This window comes from Mirounga angustirostris, unplaced genomic scaffold, assembly GCF_029215605.1.
Source record: "Mirounga angustirostris isolate CCGP_5_RB_7025 unplaced genomic scaffold, mMirAng1.0.hap1 SCAF_2, whole genome shotgun sequence".
Classification (NCBI taxonomy): Eukaryota; Metazoa; Chordata; class Mammalia; order Carnivora; family Phocidae; genus Mirounga; species Mirounga angustirostris.
Genome location: NW_026991710.1, coordinates 167,594,814 through 167,620,535, shown reverse-complemented (window position 1 = coordinate 167,620,535; position 25,722 = coordinate 167,594,814). Strand labels below are relative to the sequence as shown.

The 25,722-nt window shown below is 53.7% G+C and overlaps 1 protein-coding gene across 12 annotated transcripts in view; it reads right to left on the bottom strand.

Annotated features, from left to right (window-relative positions):
* Positions 1 to 677: 677 nt before the first annotated feature.
* The window catches only part of FGFR1 (fibroblast growth factor receptor 1), a 47,488-nt gene continuing 22,443 nt past the window's right edge, over positions 678 to 25,722 (bottom strand). For 5 of the 12 annotated variants that reach the window (XM_064585522.1, XM_064585523.1, XM_064585527.1 and 2 more), the window contains exons 3-18: positions 15,870 to 16,136; positions 14,381 to 14,470; positions 13,938 to 14,110; positions 11,782 to 11,905; positions 10,621 to 10,811; positions 8,551 to 8,695; positions 6,434 to 6,636; positions 5,283 to 5,428; positions 4,968 to 5,089; positions 4,398 to 4,508; positions 3,715 to 3,905; positions 2,917 to 3,039; positions 2,615 to 2,685; positions 2,123 to 2,260; positions 1,889 to 1,994; positions 678 to 1,778 (exon numbers count right to left, since the gene is read on the bottom strand). In XM_064585522.1, coding sequence (XP_064441592.1) covers positions 1,602 to 1,778; positions 1,889 to 1,994; positions 2,123 to 2,260; positions 2,615 to 2,685; positions 2,917 to 3,039; positions 3,715 to 3,905; positions 4,398 to 4,508; positions 4,968 to 5,089; positions 5,283 to 5,428; positions 6,434 to 6,636; positions 8,551 to 8,695; positions 10,621 to 10,811; positions 11,782 to 11,905; positions 13,938 to 14,110; positions 14,381 to 14,470; positions 15,870 to 16,136 — 2,378 coding nt within the window. In that variant the 3' untranslated portion in view covers positions 678 to 1,601. The remainder of the gene's footprint in view (positions 1,779 to 1,888; positions 1,995 to 2,122; positions 2,261 to 2,614; positions 2,686 to 2,916; positions 3,040 to 3,714; positions 3,906 to 4,397; positions 4,509 to 4,967; positions 5,090 to 5,282; positions 5,429 to 6,433; positions 6,637 to 8,550; positions 8,696 to 10,620; positions 10,812 to 11,781; positions 11,906 to 13,937; positions 14,111 to 14,380; positions 14,471 to 15,869; positions 16,137 to 25,722) is intronic. The other 7 variants (XM_064585528.1, XM_064585529.1, XM_045879859.3 and 4 more) reach the window with 6 other exon arrangements.

The following is a 25,722-nucleotide window of genomic DNA, read 5'->3' as shown; positions in this document are numbered from 1 at the left end:
TTGTCCTGGAAGAACTATAGGAAACCAAGATCTGCGAGAGTTCTAGCAAATGAAGTCTGGTCACAGACACAGGAAGAATGGTGGGGTGGGGTGGGGGGGTGGGAGAAGCATGACCAGAGTAAGCTGGGAGACATGAAGCAAGGGGCCCGAATGTCAAACTGATCTTAGGTGACAAGTTTTCCTTCACATAGAAGTACAGACAAAACCGCACCCACATGAAGGGGGAGTTGCGTATCTGGGTTTGAGTTTCTGCAGGCCCTGGGTCCCCTAATCCGTAGCTTTCCTCTTAAATCCCTCTAGCTCTACCCCTTGGCTATTCCCAGGTAGGCCCCCAGCCCCCCTTCTGACCCTCCCACCCCACCCAACCCCACCAGTTTCCGCTGAGGAAACAATCTGTGGTTGAGGGTGGCGGAGCCTTGGCTCGGGGCCCAGAGCCTCGGGTGCACTGAGGTTCCTGCCCACCACACACGGTCATCTCTTCCCGCCTTTCCAAAAAGCATCAGAGCGGTAGGAGGTTTGTCCCGGGGGAGGTCCCGGTGCAAGACCTGAGGGGAAGCAGTTGTGAGGGAAGTGCAGGCAGCTGGGGCACCCTCGGGACAGACACAGCCCCAGGGCCCACGAGGCTCACTCCTTTCCAGCTGACATTCTCTCCCTTGTCCCCTGTCACACAGCCCATATAAAAATGAAGCAGCAGCAATTTTTATTGAGGGACCTAAACTGAAAATAGGTTTAGAACATAATTTAAAAAAATAAAACAGCAAAAGTAGCAAAAAATATATGACCTTTTTAAAAACATTTTCCTTTTTTTTTTTTCTTTTTTCTTTGTTTTTAATATATAGCAACTGATGCCTCCCAGCCACCAGGAGCATCTTACCCAGTGGGTTAATCTCTGGTAACGACCCTTTTAAAAAGACATGTAAATATATACTCAGATTTATACACTTTGTGTTTTCTTCATAGCTATGTACAAAGCCCCCAGTTTGGGGCTGAGCCCCAGGGCCACGACACTGCTCCCAGCCTTTGCCTCCCCAGCCTCTGGTACCAGGTATTTGGTCAGCAAAGCAAATTAGCATCGGAATTAATAAGCCACTGGCACCATCTATCTGGGGCAGAGGCTGCCCTCAGCCAAGGCCCAGAGCACTCGACCTCCCCCGGCTACGGCTGCAGCCCTGAGGACGAGGCCCCCGCCCCCAGAGCTCAGGCTTAGGGGTCCACGAAGCAGACAAAACCAACACAGGAAAGCTCCGTCAGCTCTCGCCCAGCTCTGGCCCGCATGCCTGCTCATCTCCCACTCCCCAGCCCTCCAGGCACTGCTCTGAAGTGGCAAGTAGCGGGGAGGGGTCTTGGTCCAACAAGGGGGAGGGGACGAAGTGGCCATGAGCAAGTACCTGCCTCTCTGCTCCTCTCTCACACAAGCAGGTTGTGAGGAGGAGGAGCAGGAGGAAGAGAGGTGAACTCCGTGGGGTAAAGGCCTCAGGTAGGCAGCTAGCTCCTGCCGGCACGAAAGGGGCAAAGGGGCAGGCAGTGAGTCCCGCAGGGAGGGCTGGGGGGTGAGGGACACAGCGGATGATGGAGTCTGGGCAGGGGGGCGGGGGTGCTAGTCAGCGTCGTTTGAGTCCGCCATTGGCAAGCTGGGCTGGGTGTCGGGGCAGACAGGGCTCCTCCGGCAACGGCTCATGAGAGAAGACCGAATCCTCCCCCGAGGAGCAGGTTGAGCTTCGGGTGTCGGGAAAGCTCGGAGAGTACTGGTCCAGGGGCACGGACAGGTCCAGGTACTCCTGTGCAAGGAGAGACAAGTGGTCTGGCATTCTCCGCCCCGCGGCAGCGCTCACTCACAGAGGTGCACCTCGCGGACGGCGACCGGAGATCTGGGATAGGACAGCCTCACCTGGTTGGAGGTCAAGGCCACAATGCGGTCCAGGTCTTCCACCAGCTGCTTGAAGGTAGGTCTCTGAGAGGGTACTGCGTGCCAGCAATCCCGCATCATCATGTATCTGGGAGAGGATCGTCGAGTCAGGGGAGGAAGGACCAGGCAGGGCTGCTTTATCAAGCTAAACCCCGTTCTCCTTCCGTTCTTCCCCCAGGGCCTGGCCCAGGACCTCAGGTGTCTTCCCATGCTTACAGCTCATTGGTGCAGTTACTGGGCTTGTCCATCCGATGACCCTCCTTCAGCAGCTTGAAAAGCTCCTCCACAGGCACGCCGGGATATGGGGAGCCTCCCAGGGTGAAGATTTCCCACAGGAGCACCCCAAAAGACCAGCTGTGGAGGAGCACAGAGCCACCGGGTCTTATGGGCACAGAGCCAGGCCAGCCTAGAGTCCTTTCCACCCCCTCCCCAGCATGTCATCCTGACCCCACCCCCCAGGGCGTCATCCTGACCCCACCCTCCCCCAGGACAGACGCTTACGGGGGGAAAACAGGGGCTAGTGCTGGCGCTCACACTGGCCTTTCAACCTCTACCAAGTGAACAAAGGAGGGGGACACATCCAATGTTTTGTTTTGTTCTCTCCGAAAGGGAAGGAGACCCCCGTCGATCTCGAGGGACATGCAGGACTCTACTGTGCTGGAATTTTCTATTCCACGTATCCCGGGCAATTGCCTCTTTCAAACTCACACGTCGCTCTGGTGGGTGTAGATCCGGTCAAACAAGGCCTCGGGAGCCATCCACTTCACAGGCAGCCGGCCCTATAAGCGGCACAAGGGATATTGGGGGTAGCCCAGGCCCGGGCGATGGGGGGACAAGCGGGGGGCACACACAGGACTGGACATGGGGAGGACACATGCTCGGCTTGTCCCACCGCACCGTCTCTCAAGCAAGGCCAGCGGTGCTGGGTCCCAGCCCGGAGATGGAAGTAGGAGAAAGCCCAACGGAGTCCTGGGCAGAGGACCTGCGGCCGGTTCTGTCCCAGCACTTACGTTGGTTGTCTTTTTATAGTAGTCGATGTGGTGAATGTCCCGCGCGAGGCCGAAGTCTGCGATCTTCATCACGTTGTCCTCGGTCACCAGCACGTTCCTGGCGGCCAGGTCTCGGTGTATGCACTGTGCACAGAGGAAACGGGACGCAGGTGAGGGGTGGCCCGCCGTCAGCCTGCCCCGGGGCTGCTGCTCCAGCACTCGAGCCTCCTCCCGCCACACCACGACCCCTCGACCTTTCCAGACTGCTGCTACGAGGTCCCTCTCTGCCACTTCAAAGCCAGCCATTCGAGCACCTCCAGCTCCAGGCCCCTCAATCACCGTAGCAAACCCTCTGTGTGGGGCTCTCTTGCCGCTCCTCCCAACTCACAGCTCTGGACCCGCACCCAGGAAGGCTGAACCTGGATGTTTCTGTCCAGTCGGGGGAGGTGGGTGCTCTCAAGCGCTGGCCCCCAGCTGCAGCACATGTGCATCGGGCTGGGGCTCAGACGAAGCCTCCGTTTATCCGAGCACCAACACTGAACTTCACACCGTCACACGGACTTCATCGTGCCCCATAACCAAGCCACACCATAGGGCTTATCATTCTTTCTTTGTATTTGGAGATCTAGAAGTAGCTGCCTGGGGCTACCCGGAGAGTGGCAATGCAGTCTGAGCTGGCTTTCCGCACTCTGACGCCCCTGAGAGCCTGAGACAGCACGGGTAGGCGGTGCTCCAGACGATGCAAAGTTGTAAACCGGAGGACAAGGGAGGCTCTGTTCCCACCCCGACCTCACCCAGGGGAACCCTCAGGAGCCATACCTTCTTGGAGGCGAGATACTCCATGCCCCGGGCCACCTGATAGGCGCAGGACACCAGGTCCTTGGAGGAGAGCTGCTCCTCTGGGCTGTGGCTGGGGTTGTAACAGTACTCCAGCCCAGGAGGCCTCCGGGCCTGCAGGTACTCCCGTAGGTTGCCTTTGGAGGCGTACTCCACGATGACGTACAAAGGACCTGGGGGTGCGTGGACAGACGGGCCGTCGGTGGGCAGGCAGGTGCTCAGCTTCGCCCCCAGGAAGCCCCACCCCCAACCACACACCACAGGCCTAACTGCACCTTTAGGGAGCCTGGGAAATTCACTCCACTACCCCAAAAAAGCTAGGGAAAGGATTCTTCCCAGCATACTCCAGGAAGTTCCCGAGCAAACCTGGGGGTGGGGGGGAGCCCTAATTTAGGCCACAGTGACTCACCTGGTTCCACCCCCACACTATGTGTATGAATCTAGATACCTGTCTTCTCAGATGAACACCAGACCCCGAGAAGTAACTCCAGCTACTGCTAAACTGGCCTCTCCTCTTAACCCCCTTCCCTAAGCGTCACTGAGATGCCTGGTCACTGTTACTATCTTCTCCCTGACAGACACTGTTATCCGAGTGGGAGGCCCAGGTTCTCGGCTGAGACCCTATGCTGGCAGGGGCGGGAGAGCCGGACTAGCTTAGTGCCTACCGTCCTGTGTGCAGGCCCCCAGCAGGTTGATGATGTTCTTGTGCTTCCCGATCATCTTCATCATCTCCATTTCTGAGATCAGGTCTGACAGGTCTTTCTCTGTTGCGTCCGCTTTACACACAAACCGGGAGGGCATGAGACTCATTTACTTGGAAGGGAGGATGAGAGGAGGAAAGCAAAGGGAGTGGAGGATGCTCGAGGAAGCCCGGTTTTCAGGGACTTGCTTCTCTCTCCTCCCCATTTCACACCCGAATTGGTTTTCCCTTCCCCTTTATGAGAGCTGTTGGCAATGTGTGCTAGTGTGTGGGGTGGAGGACAGGATGGGAAAACCCAGCTAGCAATGGGATCTAGAATACACCTGCCCACAGCCCAGACTGATGCCAAGGAACTAAGGGAGAGCGTGGCCATCTCAGGGTTCAGAATGATGCCCCTCCACACCCAGGAGATGCTACACAGGCCGTGTGGCAGGTGTGGACCATGACAGGGCACCGGAGAGACTGGTGGCCCAAGGCCCACAGTCTGCTTGGACAACGGCGGGTTTGTTTTTTCAAGGACAGAAACATCACTTACCCTTCAACATCTTCACAGCCACTTTGGTCACACGGTTGGGTTTGTCCTTGTCCAGCCCAATGGCCTCCGCCAACACCACCTGCCCAAAGCAGCCCTCTCCCAGGGGTTTGCCTAAAACCAGCCTTTTGGGAAAAGAGAGGGTGGTGTGAGATGGGGCTGGTAAAATTTCAGCCTGGAAGGGCCATCCTGTCTCCACCTCTCCAAATTCCACCCAGCTGAGAGCAGAAAGTGTCAAACTGTTCTTTCTGGATGTATCTGGTACCCCTTCACTCCCAGCGGGGGACTTCCTCAGAAAGTTGAGAGTTAAAGTATTACCTGTCTCGAGGCAGCTCCCAGCGAGGGTCTTCAGGAAGCTCGTATTCAGAGACCCCAGCCAGCATGGGGGTTCCACTAGAGGAGAGACGTGAGGGCCGAACGAGCAGAACCCCAGAGTTCATGGATGCACTGGAATCCGCCGACACCTACAGGGAAGCGTGGGGTCACCCTTCTAGCGAGGATGGGGTGGGGGAGGGGGCTGGGGGACCGAGCCACAGAGGATTCCTGCAACTCCTCCTCAGGGCTTTCCGCCGATGGCAGAGGTGTGTATCTGTTATCTGATGTTCTTTCTCCAACACAGAGTGGCAGAAAGACCACAAGAGGTCTGAAGACCTAAGTTCGAAAACGGACTTATTTTTGCCGCCAGCTCCCCTTTCCATTCATTTAACAGGAGCAGACCAAATCTCCCTCTTCCAGACTGACATTTTGTAACCTATCATTGCAATCACAACTCTATTGTTGTCCCCATTCTTTGTGAAAACCCTGCCTCAGATTATGCATTCCTTTTTTTTTTTTTAAAAGATTTTATTTATTTCAGAGAGAGAGCGAGTGAGAGTGAGCATGAGCAGCGGGGAGGGGCAGAGGGAGAAGCAGATCAGGACCTGTGTGGAAGGCAGACACTTAACCAACTGGAGCCACCCAGGCGCCCCAGATTATGGATTCCTAACTCCCAAAGCACCCTCCAGAATTAGCCCAGCTCCAAATGAACGTTCCCTCCTTTCACACGCCTTCACCCTCTGTTCCATTTCCTTGGATGAGAGGAGGGTGGCATCCTGGCACCTGACTCAGGTCCTCTTCTCTGCTCTGTATCTTTGTACCTCTAACTGACCCTCGGGGACCGTTCAAAAGTACAATATGAGTTGCACATTCAGCCTGGCTAGGGCTTTCTCCCGATCCACATGCCAGGTGAACAGGGGGCTGGCAGTTGGGGTATGGTGGGCATTCCAAATTCATGGGCTAGAACAGCCTGGAACCCAACTCTGGAGCACTTAGGACATTCTACTGCCCCTGGCCCAAAAGCTAGAAAGCAAAGCTGGAAGTGGTAGGCTGGGGACAGAGGAGAGGGCAGGGCATTTGAAGGTCCTGGCGGCGGCCCCGGGGACACAGGGAGAGGAGCTGATGCAGGGCGTGCAAATCCCCTATCTACTTTCTGTTACCTGTCTGCGCAGAGGGATGCTCTTGGCTAGCTTGTGCACGGCCATCTGGCTGTGGAAGTCGCTCTTCTTGGTACCACTCTTCATCTTGTAGATGATGACAGACCCCACCATGCAGGAAATGAGGAAGGCCCCCGTGCAATAGATGATGATCTCCAGGTACAGGGGTGAGGTCATCACTGCTGGCCTCTCTTCCAGGGCTGAGTCAGTGTGAACAGGGTGTTAGCAGGCTCTGAGGGCCCAGACCACTAGGGTCCCAGCTTCATAAGAAAAACAACCCCCATCTCCTTTCCTCTGAGAATTTTCAGGGCAGAGAAGAACCAAGCTGGGTCCCAGCTGGGACTAAGGTCTGTCACTGAGCAGATCAGATAGCATATGATCTCTGAATCTTCCCGATCCTGACTCGAATCCCCCAAGGGGGATGGATTAGAACTATCTTGCCACGTGAGGCCCATCCTCATTCATTCAGGAGCCCGCCTTGCTCAGCGGGACTGCTGGGATCCACGGGTACCCGGTACCCACAAGGGCTTTCTCCGTCTACTCATGGAAACCCGGCCCTTCTCAGCAGAGCCTTAGTCCTGCGTGTATCCACCTATCACATGGGACAGACGAACCACTTAAGAGTCTGTTGTCCCTGACAGCCCATGAACACCTTCTCCATTTCCACATGCCACAGCGCCGGGCATACAGTGACACATCATGAGTTCAAGGCGGGGGGGAGACCCAGTCTGTGTCCTGGGTCATCGCCTTCTGCCTATGCTACCTATGTCAGGTCAGACACGTAAATATTTGTACCTAGCTAACTCCCCAGCAAAACTAGCTTCATTTCCCACCGCATCTAGACTGCTTGAGAGGAGAACATCCACTTTGCCACACTTAGGAATCCTACTCAGGCCCTAACTCCTAAAACCGAATGAAGAAACTGGGGAGGGGGCACTGTTTTATTCTCTTCTTCCACCTTCTGTTTAGAATCCAGCCCGCTCCCGCAGAAGCCCACCCAGCTGAACCCACCCTTCGCTTGCACACGCGAGGCGGGGAGACTTCCCCCCCGGAGTGAACGCCCCTCTACCTTGGATGGCATTCTTCCAAACACCAGCCGGCCACAGAGGCAGGCGTGCCGGGGACCTCCCCGGAGAGACACTATGTGTGACCCCAGATGGAGCCCAAAGGAACCCCCGGAGCCTGACAAGGAGGCAGCAGAGCTAAGAACAGGAGGAAGTGTTTCTGTTTTTCTCTCTCCCCAGGATGGACAAACAAAGACAACCAAGTGGGAGCACACACGGGACAAAGACAGTGATGGGGTAAAAACAGAACGCTTCTCTGCCTCAAGCAGGGGTGCTGTCAGACCCTGCTGGCCAGGCAGGGCAGAGGAAGAGAGAGGGAGGGAGAGGAGGGGAGTGTCAGCAGCGACAGGAATAGCACTGTGCCCAGACCCACGTGCAGGACACTCAAGAGGCAGCGAAGACCAGCCCACCACCTGAGCAGGCTGCAGGCTCCTTCCTTCCCAGCCCAACACACACACCTCCCCTCTTGGGGGCCAAAGAGGATGCAAGGGCAGCACGGAGTGGCCTCCAGAGTCAGTCCTGACTTAATGCTCCAGTTCCCGCATCTGGGTGGAAGCTCTCCTCCGAGATCAGAGGATGGCAGGGTGGGCGGGCACTGTTCCTTACAAGCAACAAGCCCCTCTTTACAGAATGCCTACATCCGGTTAGAGGAGGCCTGGGCCTCTCTTGAGACCTCTGGAGCCAGCAAAAAAGGATCAGACAAGTCGGGGAAGGCTGCTGGACCCAAGGAGGGAAGGCGCCTGCCCTGCAGGAGAGCCCGGCTGCAGGTTAACTCCAGATTCTACGCATGCATTGCATTGGCCAAGGGGGAGAGCCAGATGCAGGTATATAGGTGGGAGGCCTCCGTGTTCCTGCAAAATGAGGACAGCTCCCATGAGAGCCAAGAGGATTCGACCCTCAAGCTTAGACAAATCGCCAGGGCCACCTGCTGGCCCCTGGAGCCCATTCCTCTACCTCTCCTGGCTCTGTGTCTCCCCCAGCCCCACAATGCATGCTCCCCCCGTGCCCGTGGCTAGGGCAGGACATCGAGAGGAGAAGTACAGTGTATACCTTCCAAAACGGTCAACCATGCAGAGTGATGGGAGAGTCCGATAGAGTTACCCGCCAAGCACGTATACTCCCCCGCGTCCTCAAAGGAGACATTCCTTAAGTGGAGCACTTCCATCTCTTTGTCGGTGGTATTAACTCCGGCAGTCTAGAAGAGACAACGGAAGCAAAATGGACAAGCACAGGACATGAGACCTCTAAGAGACACAGAGAAAGGGATGGAGGAAGAGAAGGGGGGAAAAACCGGAGGAAGGAATGCTCCGCAGCGTCTCCTTTGCAACAAGGAACACACAAAAACCACCAGGCAGCGAGACCTGTTAGAGGAAGACAGTGAGACCCTGAGGGAGGGGCTCCGCAGACCTGAGCCGCCGCTGGCTGGTTACGACCCTTCACCAGACGCTGGCAGCCCCTGGCCCGTCCAAGCATGCGGGCGGGCGGCGGGCAGCATGGAGAAATGCGGCCCGGCGGCGGGGGGCTGTTTGGTTTCAGGTAAAGTCAGAGGGCACACACAGGAGGGATGGATGGGTGCTGCGTCATGCGTGCACGCTCACGCGCGCACACGGCCTGCCGCTCTGCAAGGGGAACCCCGGCCCCTTCCCGTCTCCGCCACTCAGACTCAGTCTGCACTGTCGTTCAGCACGCGGCCGGTCGGTGGCCCCAAGCGCACACACAGCCGAGGGGCACACACGAGGGACGGAGTTTGACACCGACACAGTACCGAACCAAAGCAGCCTCCCAGGCCGGGTATTTTTCCATGGCTCTGGGCTCTAGAAATACAGCAGGATAACAGGGAGAGTTGGGTGCTGGCTTCCCCACCTGCCCCAGCAGCGTGGGGCCTGAATCAAACTCCCAGCACGGGGCCCCATCCAGCTCCCCATTACCTTTTGCCACAGGTCTGGTGACAGTGAGCCACGCAGACTGGTTAGCTTCACCAATATAATTGGAAACCTTACACACATACTCCCCGCTCTGGGCCTCTGTCACATTGAACAGGGTCAGCACCTCCGCATCCGAGCTATTAATCCCCGAATGCTAGAACAAACCAACGACAAGCCAGTCAGTGGGGCACACACGGAGACGTGGCCATACTTTGCTCCCACGTAACGTTAAGGCAGGCCCAGGGAGCTAAGGCAAGGGAGACATTAGTGAGACTTATCATCTTTCCCTTTTTAGGAGGACAAACCAAGTTGACTCCGAAGGCCCAAAGCATCTGACTGAAAAATGAACTTAAAAAGAAAATCGCTGCCCCCAGTCACACATTCTGTCTGTGTCAGGCCCACTCCTCCAGGTCTGGGGCAGGCATTGTGAAGGGAGCTGGCGGCCACGGGCCAAGGCCATGGCCTCATTTTCCAACACAGCGGTTTCAGCACCAGTAGTGAAGAGAAGGCATGGCCAGTAAAACTCTGGGATGGCCAAGCCAGGGGAGGAGGAGGTCTAACTCTGGGACCAGGAGGTAAATCACGTTCCCAGCCTCTGGTTACTTCTTGTTGCAAGATCCACTGGGGGAATTAGGCAATTACCTTCTCTGGATTAGTGGAGCATTTGGGGACAATGAAAGTCTGGGAGTGAGAGGAAAAAGGAAGAGAAGGCCATTACTCCTGACGCTGTTTAGAATTTACCTGTGGCATCTGCTTTTCCAACTCTACCTAAGAGTTGTGCCCTTATCATTCACTCACTTGCCAGAAAGGACGTGACTTGGGAAATAGGGCAGAATCTGGCAAACGCTTGCTGGAAAGGCTTTGGTTCTGGGCAATGGAAAATCAGGAGTCCAAATGCCTTCCCTGAGTAGCTGACCCAAAAGCCTGAGCAAAGTCACTCTCAAGGCTTAGAAACCAGCAGTGGCCACCCCACCCTCCCCACTCCCGGCCTTCGGTTGCCACTGCACTGTCACTCTGTGACCTGTCACTAGCTCTGGGGAATGTGGCTAGGTCCCTATTTAAAACGGAGCAGGTGCCTGAAGGTAAGGGATGCATCCCGGTCGCCAGCACCAAGCCTGACCATAGCAACTTGGGCCCAGGGAGATACGGGTCTCCTTCCCGGCACCCAGCCCACGGAGACTGGGGCCAAGATTACCTTCAAGATCTGGACATATGGCAGGTTGTCTGGACCAATCTTACTCCCATTCACCTCGATGTGCTTTAGCCACTGGATATGGGGCTGTGGGTCACTGTACACCTTACACATGAACTCCACATTGCTGCCCAGGGCCACGGTCTTGTTGGCAGGCAACCCTGCCTGCAGGATGGGCCGGTGAGGGGACCGCTCTGTGGAGGAAGAGAGAGGAGAGGCTCGTCAGGCCCCGCCATGGCCCACTCCTGGCTGGGATGCTGATAGAGAGCGTCTCAAAGACCACCAAGGAGAAGTGTGCTCCCCCTTGGCTTCTCCACTGGGCAGGAGCATTTCCAGGCTCTGCTGAGCCTTAGCCCCTCGACTCTGAGCTGGGAGAGGGAAGAAGGTCCTAAACGATGAGGAACTCCCTCCACGAGGCAATGCATCCATTTTCACAGGCACCAGAAGTCTCTCTTGCCTTAAATGGAGACCCCTAGAACTTCAGTCACACTCCCAGACCTCCCTAACGAAAATCACACAGAGTCGTTTAGACTTGCTACTCAAAGTGTGGTCCATGAGCACCAGCACCGGCAGCACCAGGAGCTCACTAGCAATGCCCATCTCTGGTCCTATCCGGCTGGCCCGGAAGCTTCTTTTTATACCATATCCTTAAAGCCAAGAAGAATGCTGGCTGTGCAACTCTTTACCTTAAGACCTCTAGAGAATGAGGTCAGAGCCTCCGAGAGGAAGAGGCTGCCGTAGCAGCACCGAGAGGCGTGCTGTGCTTTCTAGCGTTTCCTGCGACGCCCCGCAGTCAGCACGGGTCTGGAGTCTTGCACTAATGAGCCTCAGTCTGCTCTTCCGTAAAGTGGGAAGCCCAGCGCCGACCTCACGGGGCCCGTGAGAACTGCCGGGCGTCAGGCGCCCAGCAGCAGCCACCGGATGCTCTATGTAACCCCCTCTCCTGTCACCCCTTGCAGGAGACTAGCCACAGCACCTTCCACCTTTCAGGAGTCACAGCAGCGTCCAATCCTCTCAACTAAATGCACAAACCAGGCACGAAACCGGCTTTAGGCGACAGAGTTGATAAACCCCCGCGCCGGCCTGGACCCTATGGCTGTTTTCTCAAAGCCCTGCTCTCTTTCCTTGAAGCTCCTTCGACCCCTGTCGCTGGTGCCTTCTTACCCACGACGTCGAGCTGGTAGGTGTGGTTAATGCTGCCATATTCGTTCTCCACGATGCAGGTGTAATTGCCCTTATCCGAAGGCACCACGGAATCCATTATGATGCTCCAGGTGGCGTAACGGACCTGAGGGGAAACATGCCAGAGAGCTCCATTGCGGGTCTGGAGGAGAATGGAGGCAAGAAGCCGCATGGAGGCAGGGGTGCCCGGTGGCACTTACCCTCCAGTCCCAGCCCGGAGCGCACGGCCCCCACGGCACAGCACGTGAGCCAGGACAGGGCAGAGACCGCCTCCCCCCCAGCCTCCGGTCCACGTGCACTGAAAGAACACATCAGGCAGACGGGCAGATGGGCATGAGGAACTCTGGACGTCTGCCTGCAACAGCCAGGGCCGTCTGCGATCTGACCTATGTGCCTCCTGCATTCTCCCGAATGCACCGGGAGCTTCCCACTCTGCGCCTCTGTTTGCATCCTGGGCTGGAAGGGCTCCCCGCCAAGAGTTCAGCCCGGTCTGCCCCCGACCTCTTCTTGCAAAAACCATCTCCTCCAGCCCAACCTCGGGTCAGAATGGTTCTCACTGTCCCTCTGTGCCCCTGCTGAAGCACTGATCAAAGCCTGCCTCTCGTGACAGTGTTCGAGGACGCCTGCGCTCCTGTCAGACTGGAAATTCTCTGTGGGCAGGAGCACTGCCTCGTACCACCCGTGGTAAGTGTTGGATAAATTAATTTAATATGTTTCCCTGTTTTTCCTCATCTCTGCTTTTCTATTTAAAGATTTTATTTTATTTTTTTCTTTAAGCAATCTCTACAGCCAAAGTGGGGCTCGAACTTACAACCCTGTGATCAAGAGTCACACGTTCACCAAGTGATCCGGCCACGCACCCCGATCTCTGCTTTCTCCGTACAAGATTAATGGGAGAAGAGCAGGGAGGTGAGATGGGATAGAAGGATGATCAGAGTCTAAAGAAGGGATTAAGGAGGAAGAAGTTCTTGCTAGAGTCGCAGATGAGCAAAGGACGCAAACAGACAATTCACACAGCAGGACATGGAAATTGCTTATTAACATACGAAAATTTGAAGTCTGCTAACAAGCAGAACAATGCACAAGAGAGAGTGAGGTACTTTTGTCATCGAAGTTGTTGGCTCAGGTATGGTAAGCCTGTCATTCTCATACTCTGCTATGGGAAGATGAATTAATTTTTTCTTTTGGAAGTAATTCTTACCACAATAAAATAAAAATAGGAAATAAAATCATACCCCAGCTCGTTAAATCATTCCCCATTAAAGCAAATATCACAATAAATAATATAGCACATCTTCCTGATGTACTTGGAATGCTACTGCCCAGTACACTTTCTGGAAAGACATGGGTTCAAGAAACGTTCATGTTAGAAAAAAATAAATGAATGAGTAAAATTACCTAATTACCGGGGGAGAAAAAGGTAATGGGAAATATGCACTAAGGGCTTAAAGAAATGCTTATACTTTGGTCTAGTAACTTCACTCCTAGCAACCTGTCCTGGGGAAGAACATTTAAAAACACTGACAAAGATTTATGTACAAAGATACTCACCACAATATAATGTAGAATAGTGAAAAACCAGAAAATGACAAATATCACAAAACAGGTCATTACATCATGAGACATTTTAATAATGAAATATTATGCAGTCATGAAAAATTATCTCTCAAACACATGGCAAAAGACTCATAATGTTAACAAGTGACAAGAAAGTATATATACAATGTGATTATATAAAAACCATATACATAGAAAAAAGACTGAAAATTTTTTTTATTTTGAGAGAGCGAGAGCAAGCGCGCGAGGTGAGAGGGGCAGAGGGAGAGGGAGAGTCTCAAGCAGGCTCCACGCCCAGTGTGGAGCCCGACGAGGAGCTCGGGGCTCGATCTCACGACTCTGCGATCATGACCTGAGTGGAGGCACATGCTTAACCGACTGAGCAACCCAGGTGCTCCAGGACTGAAGATTTTAAAGCTTCATTTGCAGTTTTTTGTATTTGAAATTTTTCTAAAGTACACTGCTTTTATAGTTAGAAAGCATTAAACAATTAATGACATATAATAAGGATTTTCCAAGGAGCTTCTCCCGTTCCTCTTATACCGACTTTCAAACACACACACACACACACACACACGTACCTTGTAGCCTCCAATCCTGTGGTCAGGTTTGAATTCTTTGCCATTTTTCAGCCAGCGCAGTGTGGGGTTGGGAGTCCCACTGGAAGGGCATTTGAACTTCACAGTCTTGGCAGCTGGCACTGCGTGCAATTTCTTTTCCATCTTTTCTGGGGATGTCCAGTATGGAGCCACGGCTGCCCAGGGAAAGCCAAGAGAGACAGGCAGGGGGCCAGTCAGGCTCAGGAGCAGGGGCCCAGGCCAGGACCTGGAAGTGCCCCGCCTGCCTGCTCAACACCTGTCAACAGTGCCGGCTCTAATCAGGGCACACCAGGGACCCCGTGGCTAAACATCGGGACCCCATGTGCCCTCTCCGCCCCTTCTCCAAACAATCATCCCAGCCTCCCCCTTCCCACTCAAACCCAACGCCCGGCCCGAGGGCAGTAAGGTAGGAAACAGTGTCTCACGCATACGGTTTGGTTTGGTGTTATCTGTCTCTTTCTCCTCTGAAGAGGAGTCATCATCATCATCGTCGTCCTCCGAGGAGGGGAGAGCATCTATGGGAAGCAGAAAGGGGCACTGAGGTCCCTTCGAGGGAAAAGGGCTCACTAGATTTCCATCCATATCAACAGCCGGCCATGAACATAAAGGCCAGTCCAGTTACAGATGAATGCAGATGCCTGTCCCCATACTGGACCCCAGTCCCATTCTGCCCTTCGTGACGGTCTCTCTGTGGGACGGAAACGGTTTATTTAAGAACTGCAGGCTCTATGCCTGTCCCCCGCCTTCCCCATCCCAACGCGGTGCCCCTTTCTGTCCAGAAGCCTTGAGACTGGCCAGTTCCATCAGGGGCAGCGGGTCCTCTTGAATTTAATTCCACCTTGCGTTCAGAGGTTCTCGCAACTCAGCACCACCCAGAGGTGCTGGGTCTCAGGACCAGCAGCCAGGGAATCTGTGTGTATCCTTCTTCAGAAACCCAGACAGATCTAGGCACACTACAGCCAGAAGCTATTTCTATACCATCTGGGAAAGAACGGGCTGAACAATTCTAGTTGGGATTTTTCTACCACGCATGTGCGAAGGCTTGAGGGTTGCCCCTCATAACCAGAGCAGAGAGGGAGCCCACCACACTAGTCCGCAGTTGCTAACACCTCTCCGCAGGTATCCGCCCCTTTTAAAAGGCTTGACACACATGTGGTCACCAAGCAGCGATCATGCCAGGTCTTTTCCCAGTCCCTCCTAGTGCTTTTGGGGGTCTGGAGGGAAATAAAGGAGGCAAGTCCTGCAAGTGGGGGCAGGTTCTAAACGATACCTGGAGGAGAAGCGATGCCCAGCCCTCACCCTGGGCTCTCCACACACTGTGTAAAGAAAATTTCAGCTCTTCTTTGTTTTACCCTAGAGTTGTGTAAAAGTCGTGTTCTAAAAAGTGGCAGAGTCCCAAAGTCACAGAGCTCTGGGGTTCCCTGGCTGCCCTTAATACAGCTCCAGAAGGTGGAGGACAGATGTTTTCCACAAAGTCTGGGAATATGGTGGTGCACTGGATCCTTTCCAATCACAGCAGGGACCCACCTCACCACATATTCCGGGGCTCTAACCCCCGAGCCAAGTACCAAGTCCAAATGGCAAGGGAATGACAGAATGGAAGCTGGCCCAGTCCCAGGCAGCACCTGGAGATCTGGGCAAGTTATGGTGGAAAAAGATCAGTGTCTTACTGACCCAAGCACATGAGCAGTCACTTCTGAGGCTGATCCTGGAAACCCAGATCTCTGACCTGAGGCCCTGACCACCCCCAGTCACCCCTCTGAGAGCGAAGCCACGTGGCGGGCGCGGAGCAATGTTAGTGGGCAGCAGTTTCCGAAGCAGAGTGGGGGCGGGGCAACCCCCGCCCCCGAAACTGGCAGAGAGGGTGGGAAAGCTGGATCTGGGGAGAGGGTGAGGGCAGGCTTGGCTACCAACCTGAGACGTTGACGGAGAAGTAGGTGGTGTCGCTGCCCGAGGGGCTGCTGGTCACGCAAGCGTAGAGGCCGGAGTCAGCAGGCACGGAGTCCCGCACCTCCACCTCCTCCCCTGTGATGCGGGTACGGTTGCTTTCCACCAGCTGCACCCCGTCCCGCAGCCAGTTGATGCTCTGGACATCGTCCCGCAGCCGACAGCGAAGCTGCAGCAGGTCACCAGGGTGGACCAGGAAGGACTCCACTTCCACAGGGGCTCCCCAGGGCTGGGCTGCAGCCACCCACGGGGGAGGGGGGGAGGGGCCAAGGGACGGGGCAGGAAGAGGGGGAGAGGGAAGAGGGAGAGAGACAAAGGGAGTTAGGCTAGCGAGCCGCACTGAGCCGCGGCATCCCAGGGGCTACAGAGCCAGGAGGCGGAACTGGAATAGGGGTCAGTGGGAGACAGCTGGCTACCTGGAACCCTACCTCTTCTTCTCTACCCCGCTCCCCCCTAGGGCAAAAGAAGGAAGAGGCAAAGCCAGGAAGCAGCCACAGCAGCATTAAGCAGTTGACGTTTCATTTCCTTCCATCCAAGGGGAGGGGGGGAAGGCCAGCCACCCACCCCCGGGCATCTTTGTGTCCAGACTGCCCCTCCCTGCACACTCGGTTCTTTGCCAAGAATGGCCACTTCCCAGGAGAACACCCCATTTCCTTTGGGCTAGGCCAGCCTCAACCCTTTCCCTAGTAACAGCTGAGCAAACCCTTTCCCTCAAAAATCTAGCAGCCCCCACCTAAGTAGAGAGAAGGTAATTTGTCAACAGGGGATCCTGGGGTCAAGTGATTCAGCAGGGAGGGGTCTGGCCCTGCAGTGAGTCAGATGTATAAGATGCATATGGGAGAGAGCCGGCGCAGGGAGAGGTCAGCTCAGGGGAACCTCTAGCTAACAGGTGTCGGGCCAGAGGATGCGGAGCTTTTGACTTTATTAGGAGCAGAGGCCGGCAGCTGCCACTAAGCCCACACTTGCTCTGGCCACAACAGCCCTTGCACACAAAGCTCCTTTCTCCTCGTCCCACTGCTGGGCTCCCCCTTCGAGCCCCCCGCCTCCCCCGCCCCCAACACACTGTCACGCGCATTCACTCCCCCTCACCTCTTTCCCTGGATCCCGGGTGCTCCCCGGCTCCCAGACCCGATGCGACCTGGTCACCCATCCATCCCTCTCACGACCAGCAACTGGGCATTGGCACTGACAAAGAAGGCCACCATCCCAGACAGTTCCCTGCTCTGAGCACCCCCTCTTTACCAGGGGGAAATGCAGCTTCTATTTCCATTCAGGATGCTCATGAGCGCTCCCTCCTGGTGTCGTCCGCCAACTGTCCATCCCCCACCAAAAAGTGCCCTTGTTTCGGCTTGTATCTACCCCCTGACTTAGGTCTCCACAGCCCTGGGAGCCTTCTTTCTTTCTCACCCCCCTCCCCCCACCCCGCGGTTAACCATCAGGGGCTCAGCCAGGACACCCTGCAGGTCCCCAAAGCAGGACTCTCTGAAACACACGCTCCCTCCAGTCCCCGCGCCCCACTACCCCCTTCAGGGCCTGTGTCTGCTGGCTCACAGCTACCCTCCAGTTCTCTGCCTGGCTGGGGACTCTGCCCCAAAGCCTCTTCCAGCTCCCAGTCTGGGTCGGGTGCCCTCCCACTGCACCTGTCACACTGAAGGAAAGTTCCCTTTCTCGACTGAGTTCCGAGGGTGGGGACGGGTCGTATTTACCTTTAAATCCTCGGCAACCAGTACGGCAACCAGTACGGCAACCAGTAGGGTGCCTGGCACATAAGAATTGCCCAATAAATACTTGTGAACAAGCAAAAAGGACACAGGCACTGTCTCCTCAGCATCTTCCTTTCTAAACTTTCTTTTCTCCTTCTCCAACCCTCACTATAACCAACTCTGACGTTTATCCAGGTTTCTGCCACAAGCCTTACAAATGAAGAAAATGAGTGCCTTGGGCCTCAGCCGGCCCCAGGGACTAACAGCTTTTTCCTCAGGGGGGCCAAGGCAGTAGGCCCTGACCCTCTTCAACCCAAGAGCTGTCTTAAATACTGGGTAAATATGAGTCATCAAAAGTGGGGGTGCTACTTCAAAAGGGTTTGGAAGCCACTGGGCTAACAGTCATCTGTATTTTTGTGAAGGAGGTCAAGAGCAACACCACAAAGGTGAGCAGACCACATAACTGATTAAAAATAAGCCTTTTGGTTCTTAAAAAAAGTTATTCTTTCCAATTTTAATGGTTTGTGGTTTTGCCAAAAGAAGGGAGAAGAAAAGCAGTTTAGACTTGACCCTTAAAGAAAACATCAGACACTCCTATTGATCAAATCTCCACTCCCTCCAATGACCTCACTGATTAAATATTTTGCAGCTCCTGATCTGTACAAGCTGTTGGTCAAATAGTCAACTTGGTAAACTCAAATTCTTAGCCCCTGGCATCACAGCCTATTTTGACAGGTCCTGGGGACAAAGAGGTGGCGAGACAAGAACACAGGCAATTCCCCAAGAGAAAGTAGCAAAGGGACACTGGCCCTGCTGAGACCAGCTCTGGCTGATTCTAGCTTGAATCCCTAACTTCCCACTTGTCCCAACCAGGATGTGCAAACACAACTCGCCTACGGGGTGTATAAGAAGCCTCAGGACCAGCTTTCTTTTCCCTGCCGCTGGAGTTCCAACTCACTCGGATGTTCCAAGCCTCGGTGCGCTCTATCCCTTTATTCCTCTGATCAGGATCCTGCACCATGTGTACGATACAATCAAAACCCTTGCTTGGCATTCAAGGCTCTTTGAAATCTGTTCCCACCTCCCCACGTAGCCTTCTTCCTACCTTCCACTTTAAGGCTGGCTGTTCTGCAGACCAACTGCATTCTCTCCTCACAACAAAACGGACTTCGGCTCAAGGCTGTCAGCGTTGTGATGCTCTATCCTTCCCCCCACTCCACCCCGCCTGACACTGTTCAGAGTGCACCATCAAAGCCAGCCAGGAAGCCTGCTGTTGGTCCCAGCATTGCTACCCTGTCTGTAACACAGTTACTGTGCAAACCACACAAATTCACGCTTGATTACATACCATCTTGTATCGTTTCTTTTAAAAACATCTTTATTGAGATATATTCACATACCATAAAATTCACCCATTTAGAGCATTTAAGTTCAACGGCGTTTTTCTTTTTTTTAGTATAAAGTCAGAGTTATGCAACCATCACCACAATCTTACTGTAGAACATTTTTTATCACCCCCAAAAGAAACCCCACACCATCACACGCCATCCCCTACCCTTCCCTCAGTCTAGGCATCCACCGTTGCTTTGTCTCTAGAGATTTGCCTGCACTGGATATTTTATATCAATGGAATCATACATTAGATGATTTTTTGAGCGCCTTCTTTCATTTAGTATGATGCTTTCAAGGTTCTTCCATGCGGCCGCAATCTCACTACTGCATTCCTTTTGATGGCCAAGTAATATTCCACTGTATGCATGTACCACATTTTATGAACCCGTTTATCGGTTGATGGACACCTGGTTCTATTGTCTCCGAAACAGTCCGAAGTGCCCATGTCTTCCTCTCCTAAGAAACAGCAAGCAACTCAGAGCAGAACTGCCTGTTGTAAATTTTCCACAGTGCCTAAGAATGTCAGAAACGGAAAACACCCAATAGGTCTTGAACTAAATTTAGCATCTGGGAAAGGCTAATTTTTAGAGGAACCAAAAATCAGCCCACGGCTCTTGGGTTATAGTGGATTTTTTTCATGGCTAATAGCGCTCTTGGATGTGTGTCAATGTCTCTATTTACAAAGCAGGGATAATGCCACTTTCTTCTAGGAGGTGATGGAAAGGTAACCAAGCACTCGCTGGTTTCCTGGGCCCTGCCTGTCTGCATCGCTGCCCTGAATAGCAGTCCTGACCTGGGGGAGTCCTACGTACGGTGGCTGACGCAAGGGCGTCCCTGCTCACTGGCAGCCTCTAACAATTCAGTCCCTACCCTCCATTCTTCTTTTGGTCTTTCTAGCGTCCCCCATTTATGTCCCCACTGGGAAAGGCCCTTGTATCTGGGGCTCCAGTTCCTCTGAGCTGGCCTTTCCCTGGTCAAGACCAATGGGCCAGGGAAATACTTATTGTTAGGTGTCAGGTGGCAAGAAAGGAGCAGACACCTTTATTGGGCTGGCCGTGGAAGATGAAGAAAGCCAGTTCACTGCTTGGCCACTTGAAGCCAGGGTTCTTCCAATCTTGGAGAACCTGATTAATTGGAATGGGGATGCTGTGAGGAAAGCGGCAAACCATAACACTTGCTTTGTGCGTCTTCTTTCCTGAGAGATGAGGTGGGACACGGAGGCTGGAGGACATGTTGTATCTGGATTCTGTGATGACCTCGCCTGAGGCTGGAAGTGTTCGGCCCTGAGTCAGATTACACCGTTCGCTCTTACAGGCTCCAGGTGCAATGTGTTCAAAGTGCATTGTGGAAAAAGGTGCGTTGTGTTCTGATGCTCACAGCACAGGGTCACTGGTCTCACCACTGGGAGCGGGAAGGTTAGGGTTAGGGTTAGGGCTGGACTTGAATATCCCTAGAAGATTAAGGCTGCCAACACCTTGGCCAACTCCCCAGAAAACAGGAGTGAGCAAAGGCTCCTGCTTAGCTGCGTGAATCTGAGACTGAGGAGGCCTCTGGTCCCGAGGCAGGTTCCTGGGACGGGGCAGGTGGCAGGTGCACGTGGAAGGCTGTGTAGGCTGGATCCAGGACCCCCTTTAGTGAGAGTGAAAGGGATTTATATACCAATCACCAATCCCATCTTGTTTCTCTAACAGAGCCTCTCTATCCCCCAGGGAAAACCAGGAACAGATCAGGGAACCACACTTTTTAGTAATCCTCAGGGAAGCAGCTAGGAAAAGGGGGGGGGGGCGAAGGGGCAGAGTTTCCCAGGGTGCTCTCAAGTCCAGGAACAAGATGAATGTTAATGGAGCCTTACTGAGTCCCTCTTCCCTTCCTATATTCCTCCAAAATACCAGGGCTTTGTAATCCCCAACAAGTCAAAAGGAGGTAGCATTTTGCTTATGGCACAACCGGCCAGAAGTCTGCCACTGTCCTCTAGCAGGCAGTTCTGCCCTGGGTACATCGGATCAGAGCCAAGTGTTGGATTCTAAATGCCCCAGTCTTCTGCCAGCCATGGGCACTGTGCAGGGCGGGGGATTGGAGCCTGTGAGGAGGCCCAAATCCATACGAACCTTGTCATTCTGAGAAGGTGAGACCCCAGGTCCCAGAAATCCAAGGAGAAGACAGGGAGCTTTCCTCAAAAGAGCTACCATTGGGTGAGTCTGTGTGCCCTGGTTACTGTGCAAGGAGAAGAAACGGATTAAACAAAGGCGCAGCAGACCCACGCCGTGCTCTAACCAGGGGGATCAGCTTTACACGCTTTACATAACGCTTGACACGGCTGAAGCACTTTGTGGTGCAACACGAGACAACTGGAGAAGAGCAGGAGAACCCAGATCCAGCAATCCAACATGGGCTCTGAGTGTTCAGAACTTAAAAGAAAAAAGTATTGGTGGTCAGGGTAGACAGCAGAGGTTGGACATAATGGTAGGGAAAGGGGAGGAAGCAATTACGAATTTAGATGGGGAGTGATAACTCTGGGGGAGCAGAAAAGGATGGGGGTGCTTTCAAGCAGGGCTATGCCTGGGGATGAGGGAGCATGGGAGGTGAAGCTAGAGGATGTCCTGCTTGGACTAAAGGTTCACAGCAGAAAGAGCAAAAAATAATGGTTTCAGCCCATGGGGTGGGAGGCCAGAGATAACAGAAGCACTAAAGAAGTCCCAAGGGACACATTTCTCTGCAGACTGTGAATGCAGACCTTTCCTGCCACATGGGCAAATACACCTGAAAAGGTACTTTGAAATGCCAGTTCACCAGCCTCGGTCCCATTAACAGCCAATCTGGTTTGGCAGTTACTGTCCCCAAGCCCCACAAACTTAACACGAACCCGGTGAGGAGTCACAACATATTTGCACAGCACTTTGCAATTTACTATGTGTTTTCCCCCCATATTATCTTGGGACCCTAAACAATGCTGAAAATGGTAATGCTAATACTGGACGATATTTACAGCATGCTTACTACATCCTGTACACTGTGAAAGCTTCTAACACAGACTATTGTTCAATCCCTTAGGAGGTAGATATTAACTATCATTATCCCTACCTACGGACGTGGAAGCTTCCTATGTGTCAGGCAGAGGTCTCATTTAGTCTACACAACCCTGAGAAGTAGGTACTATTATTATCCTCGTTTTACAGGGGGGACCCTGAGGCACAAAGAGGTCCAGTATTTGTCCAAGATGGCCTGGTCAGTTAGTGGCCGGGCTGGGATTCAAACCCAGGTGGCCTGGCTCTTCAGAGTCCACACCCATCCAGAGCCCAGGTCTACTGCTTTGAAAACAAGCCTATTCCTTCACTTTGCCTTTGCAATCCTTGACTTCCAAAAAGTGACTGAGACCCTTTCTGTTCAGCCCCCTGATGCTGTCTAACCGCACCCATGTCCCCCACCTCCATGCATGAGGTTCTCAAGTTGGTCGCTTTGACCTTCTTTCTTCCATTCCCTCAGCCTCACCACCTCTACCTTATCTTTTAGGGCTTTTTAACTTATGAATGTACTTTCCTGTCCTTGCTCATCTACCCTTTGAAGCTGAGCAGGTGCGACTGTGCACATTTGGCAGGTAAGGAAACGGGGCGGGGGGCGACACGAGGATAGTGACAGGCTCGGGACTAAGAATAATGCCGTTTTGGTATGGCACTTGATACTTCAAAAGTCATGTTTAGGGCACCTGGGTAGCTCAGTCGGTTAAGTGGCTGCCTTCGGCTCAGATCATGGTCTCCAGGGTCCTGGGATCCAGTCCTGCATCGGGCTCCCTGCTCAGCAGGGAATCTGCTTCTCTCTCCCTTTCTCTCCCTCTGCCCCTCCCTACTGCTCATTCTCTCTCTCTCTAATAAATAAATAAAGGCTTAAAAAAAAAAAGGCATGTTTATTCATGTTCATTCCCATTTAAGCACAAAAACACGGAGACTGAGGGATTTCTCTCCAAGTCACAGAACAGGGGTCAGCTCTGGCTCTGGATGCTGCGTCTGCCAGGGCCTGGGCTCCTCCAGTGTCTCACTTTTCACCCAGCGCTGGGGAGAGGGACAGGTGACCCGCTCGAGGTACTTCATGTGGCTCTGGCCACAGGTAGACAGCACTGTCCTCCCCTCCCCGTGTCCTTGGCTCAATTCTGGATCAGTCACCGGACACCTTCTCTCAATGCTGAGACCCTCACCTTTGAATAGAGTTTCCAGCTGAGCTGATGACCTCTGATGACCCTGCCTGACTGGCTGAGAAGATTAAGAACATCAGGCAAAGGGCTCCCCAACCCTTTCCTTGGGCCAGCTGTCCTGCTCACACATCTGAATGCCGCAGGGCTCAAACCCTGACCTCTCTGCATGGGCACCCTGCATTCCATGCCCTCACGCTCCTGAGGACCTCGGTGTATTTCTTCCTCCTCCAGAATCTGGAGCCCCTCAACCACGCCCCCCAACCTCAGCTGTCCAATCTCTCAGCCTCTTCGGCCAAGCCGATGACCACCCTGCCCCTCTTATTTTGCTTTCTCCTTAAGTGCCTTTTTCCTCTGCTCTCTCCATTACTCCTACGGACATGAAAACTCACTCCCCAAACTGCAGTCTTAATGTGCCTTCCCAAGACATAGAGATTCTCATTACTTTATCCTGCACTTATTCATGCTGTTTGGCTGTGGGTTGGTCCATAAATATGCATCTTCTCGATCCTCCGTGGTCAGGAGTGGTGTCATCCACATCCTACACTCCAAAGGATAACCGGCCCCCAACAAAGCCCAGGCCTGTTGTCTCGGGGTCGCGATTTCTGTCATCCTTATGAAATCCTTTTGATTTTGGATTTCTGGGTTAAGAAAATTAGGGGAGAATGGCCATTCTCTTTAGGAACGTGGGGGAACTGGTGGTCCAGGAATGTTTACAGTCTTGGCACAAACTCCCCAGGGATAAATGAGGGGGCAATTGTGGGTGGGGGAGGAACTCGGGGTGGCTTTGAAGACAACTTAAAAGGAACACAGAACAGCGCGGCAGGGCTCCGGGAGCCCTCTGCAGAGGTTTTTTATTACGTTATTTTGGCTTTGAAATGGAACTGAAAACTTACTTTAGTCTGGCAAGGCCGGGCCAGAGCGGGGGTCTCACCGAAATCCCGGGGAACTATCCTCTCACAAGAGTTGGGGTAGAGAGGAAGCCCTAAAAACAGGGGATTCCCTGAACTCCCGATGTCCCCAGCGTACGGGGAAAGCTGCAGAAATGGGGGAGGCAGGGGCATGTTGTGATAGGGGAGACAGAACACCAAATCAATTAGCAGGGTCCGACACCCTGATCAGGAGCATTCACCAGTCCCCTGACCCAGGGGATTTGGAGTGTAGGTTTTTTTGTTTTTTTTTTTAAGAGAAAAAGGGAAAGAAGTAAGAGGGAACATTTTGCATGCAAATGGGCCACTGCCAGAAGAACCCATTAAAATGTAAAAACTCCACATTCAGCCTGACAAAACGGTGCAAACTGCTGTGTTTGCCAGAGGGGCAGCAATACAGCTCCCGACAAAGGGCCCGAGGAACAATGGCGGGCTGAATGGCCTCTGTCAGCAGGTCCCCTCGTGCGTTGCCATGGGGACCCCACCGGGGCTTACTAAAGGTATTTCCTGAGGAGAAAGGCAGTGCACACATGCCCAGGCAGCCCGGCTAATCCTGACAGGAAGCCATCGCCATTCAGCAGCCCAGGGGCTTGGGGCCGGAGTTTTGTTTTGTTTTTATTAAAAAAAGATTTCGGTCTTTTGTGTGTCCCACCTCATCACTGTAATTTAGTGCAGAGCCGCCTGCACTGGCCAAAGCCTCAGCCAGGGCCCTGCGCCCGCCCCCAAGACCCCCCAAAACAGCTCCCCGGTAGCTGGGCCCGAGGAGGCCCAGGCGCACAGAACCCCACTCGGGAGACCCAGGCCGAAAGCGCCCTGGGCCCAGAGAGGTCTGTGTAAACTTTCAAATAGATGTTGTGAGGGGTAACACGGTGTCAGGATGGAGCCCAGGGTTGGAGCCGGTGGGCAGGCCTCCTCGTACCTGCAGCTCTCTCCCTCCTGGGGACGGTGCCCCCCTCAGCATCGGCACCCCCCACATCCCCCCTACCTCCCACCACGGGCAGAGCGCTCTCCCGTTGGGGAGAAGGACTGTAATTAAGTGATTAACAAAGGAATGCTCCCAAGAGTTGTTTTAAAAGAAATTTCCCTTCTTCCTCTCTCCCAGCTAAAGCTCTCACGCCAAGTGTTTACTGACATGCTCCGGATGGAGCCGGGGAGAAATCTCTTCCTATACCCATTTCCCAAAGCGATTCTCAGTACGCTTTGCTTCTCTCCCGCCTACCTTACCAGGAAGAAAAGAGCTGCTCTGGAAAGAGGAAAGTTCACTTAAGTCGTGCTAGGAAGCATAGAGCCCACTCACCCCAGAGCAAAGGGAGATGCCCTGCAGCTATGGGGAAGGGCGGTCTATGCTCACAGTTCCTAGAAGTTTGTGTCACCATTTCACATTTGGCACCAGAGGAATCCAGCCTTGGCAGATTCAGGGAAGTAAGCCAACAACACAGCTGGCGGGGGAGACAGAAACTCCTGTGTGACAACCGCCCCCCTAGGACACAGTTGAGGGTAAATTAACATTTCCTGAGCAAACTTGTATGTGGAAGGAGCCATCCCCCATGAAGGAAGTCCGATGAAGGAGGCTCTGTTCATTCGTTGTGATTTGAAGCCTGGCCAGTGTGTCT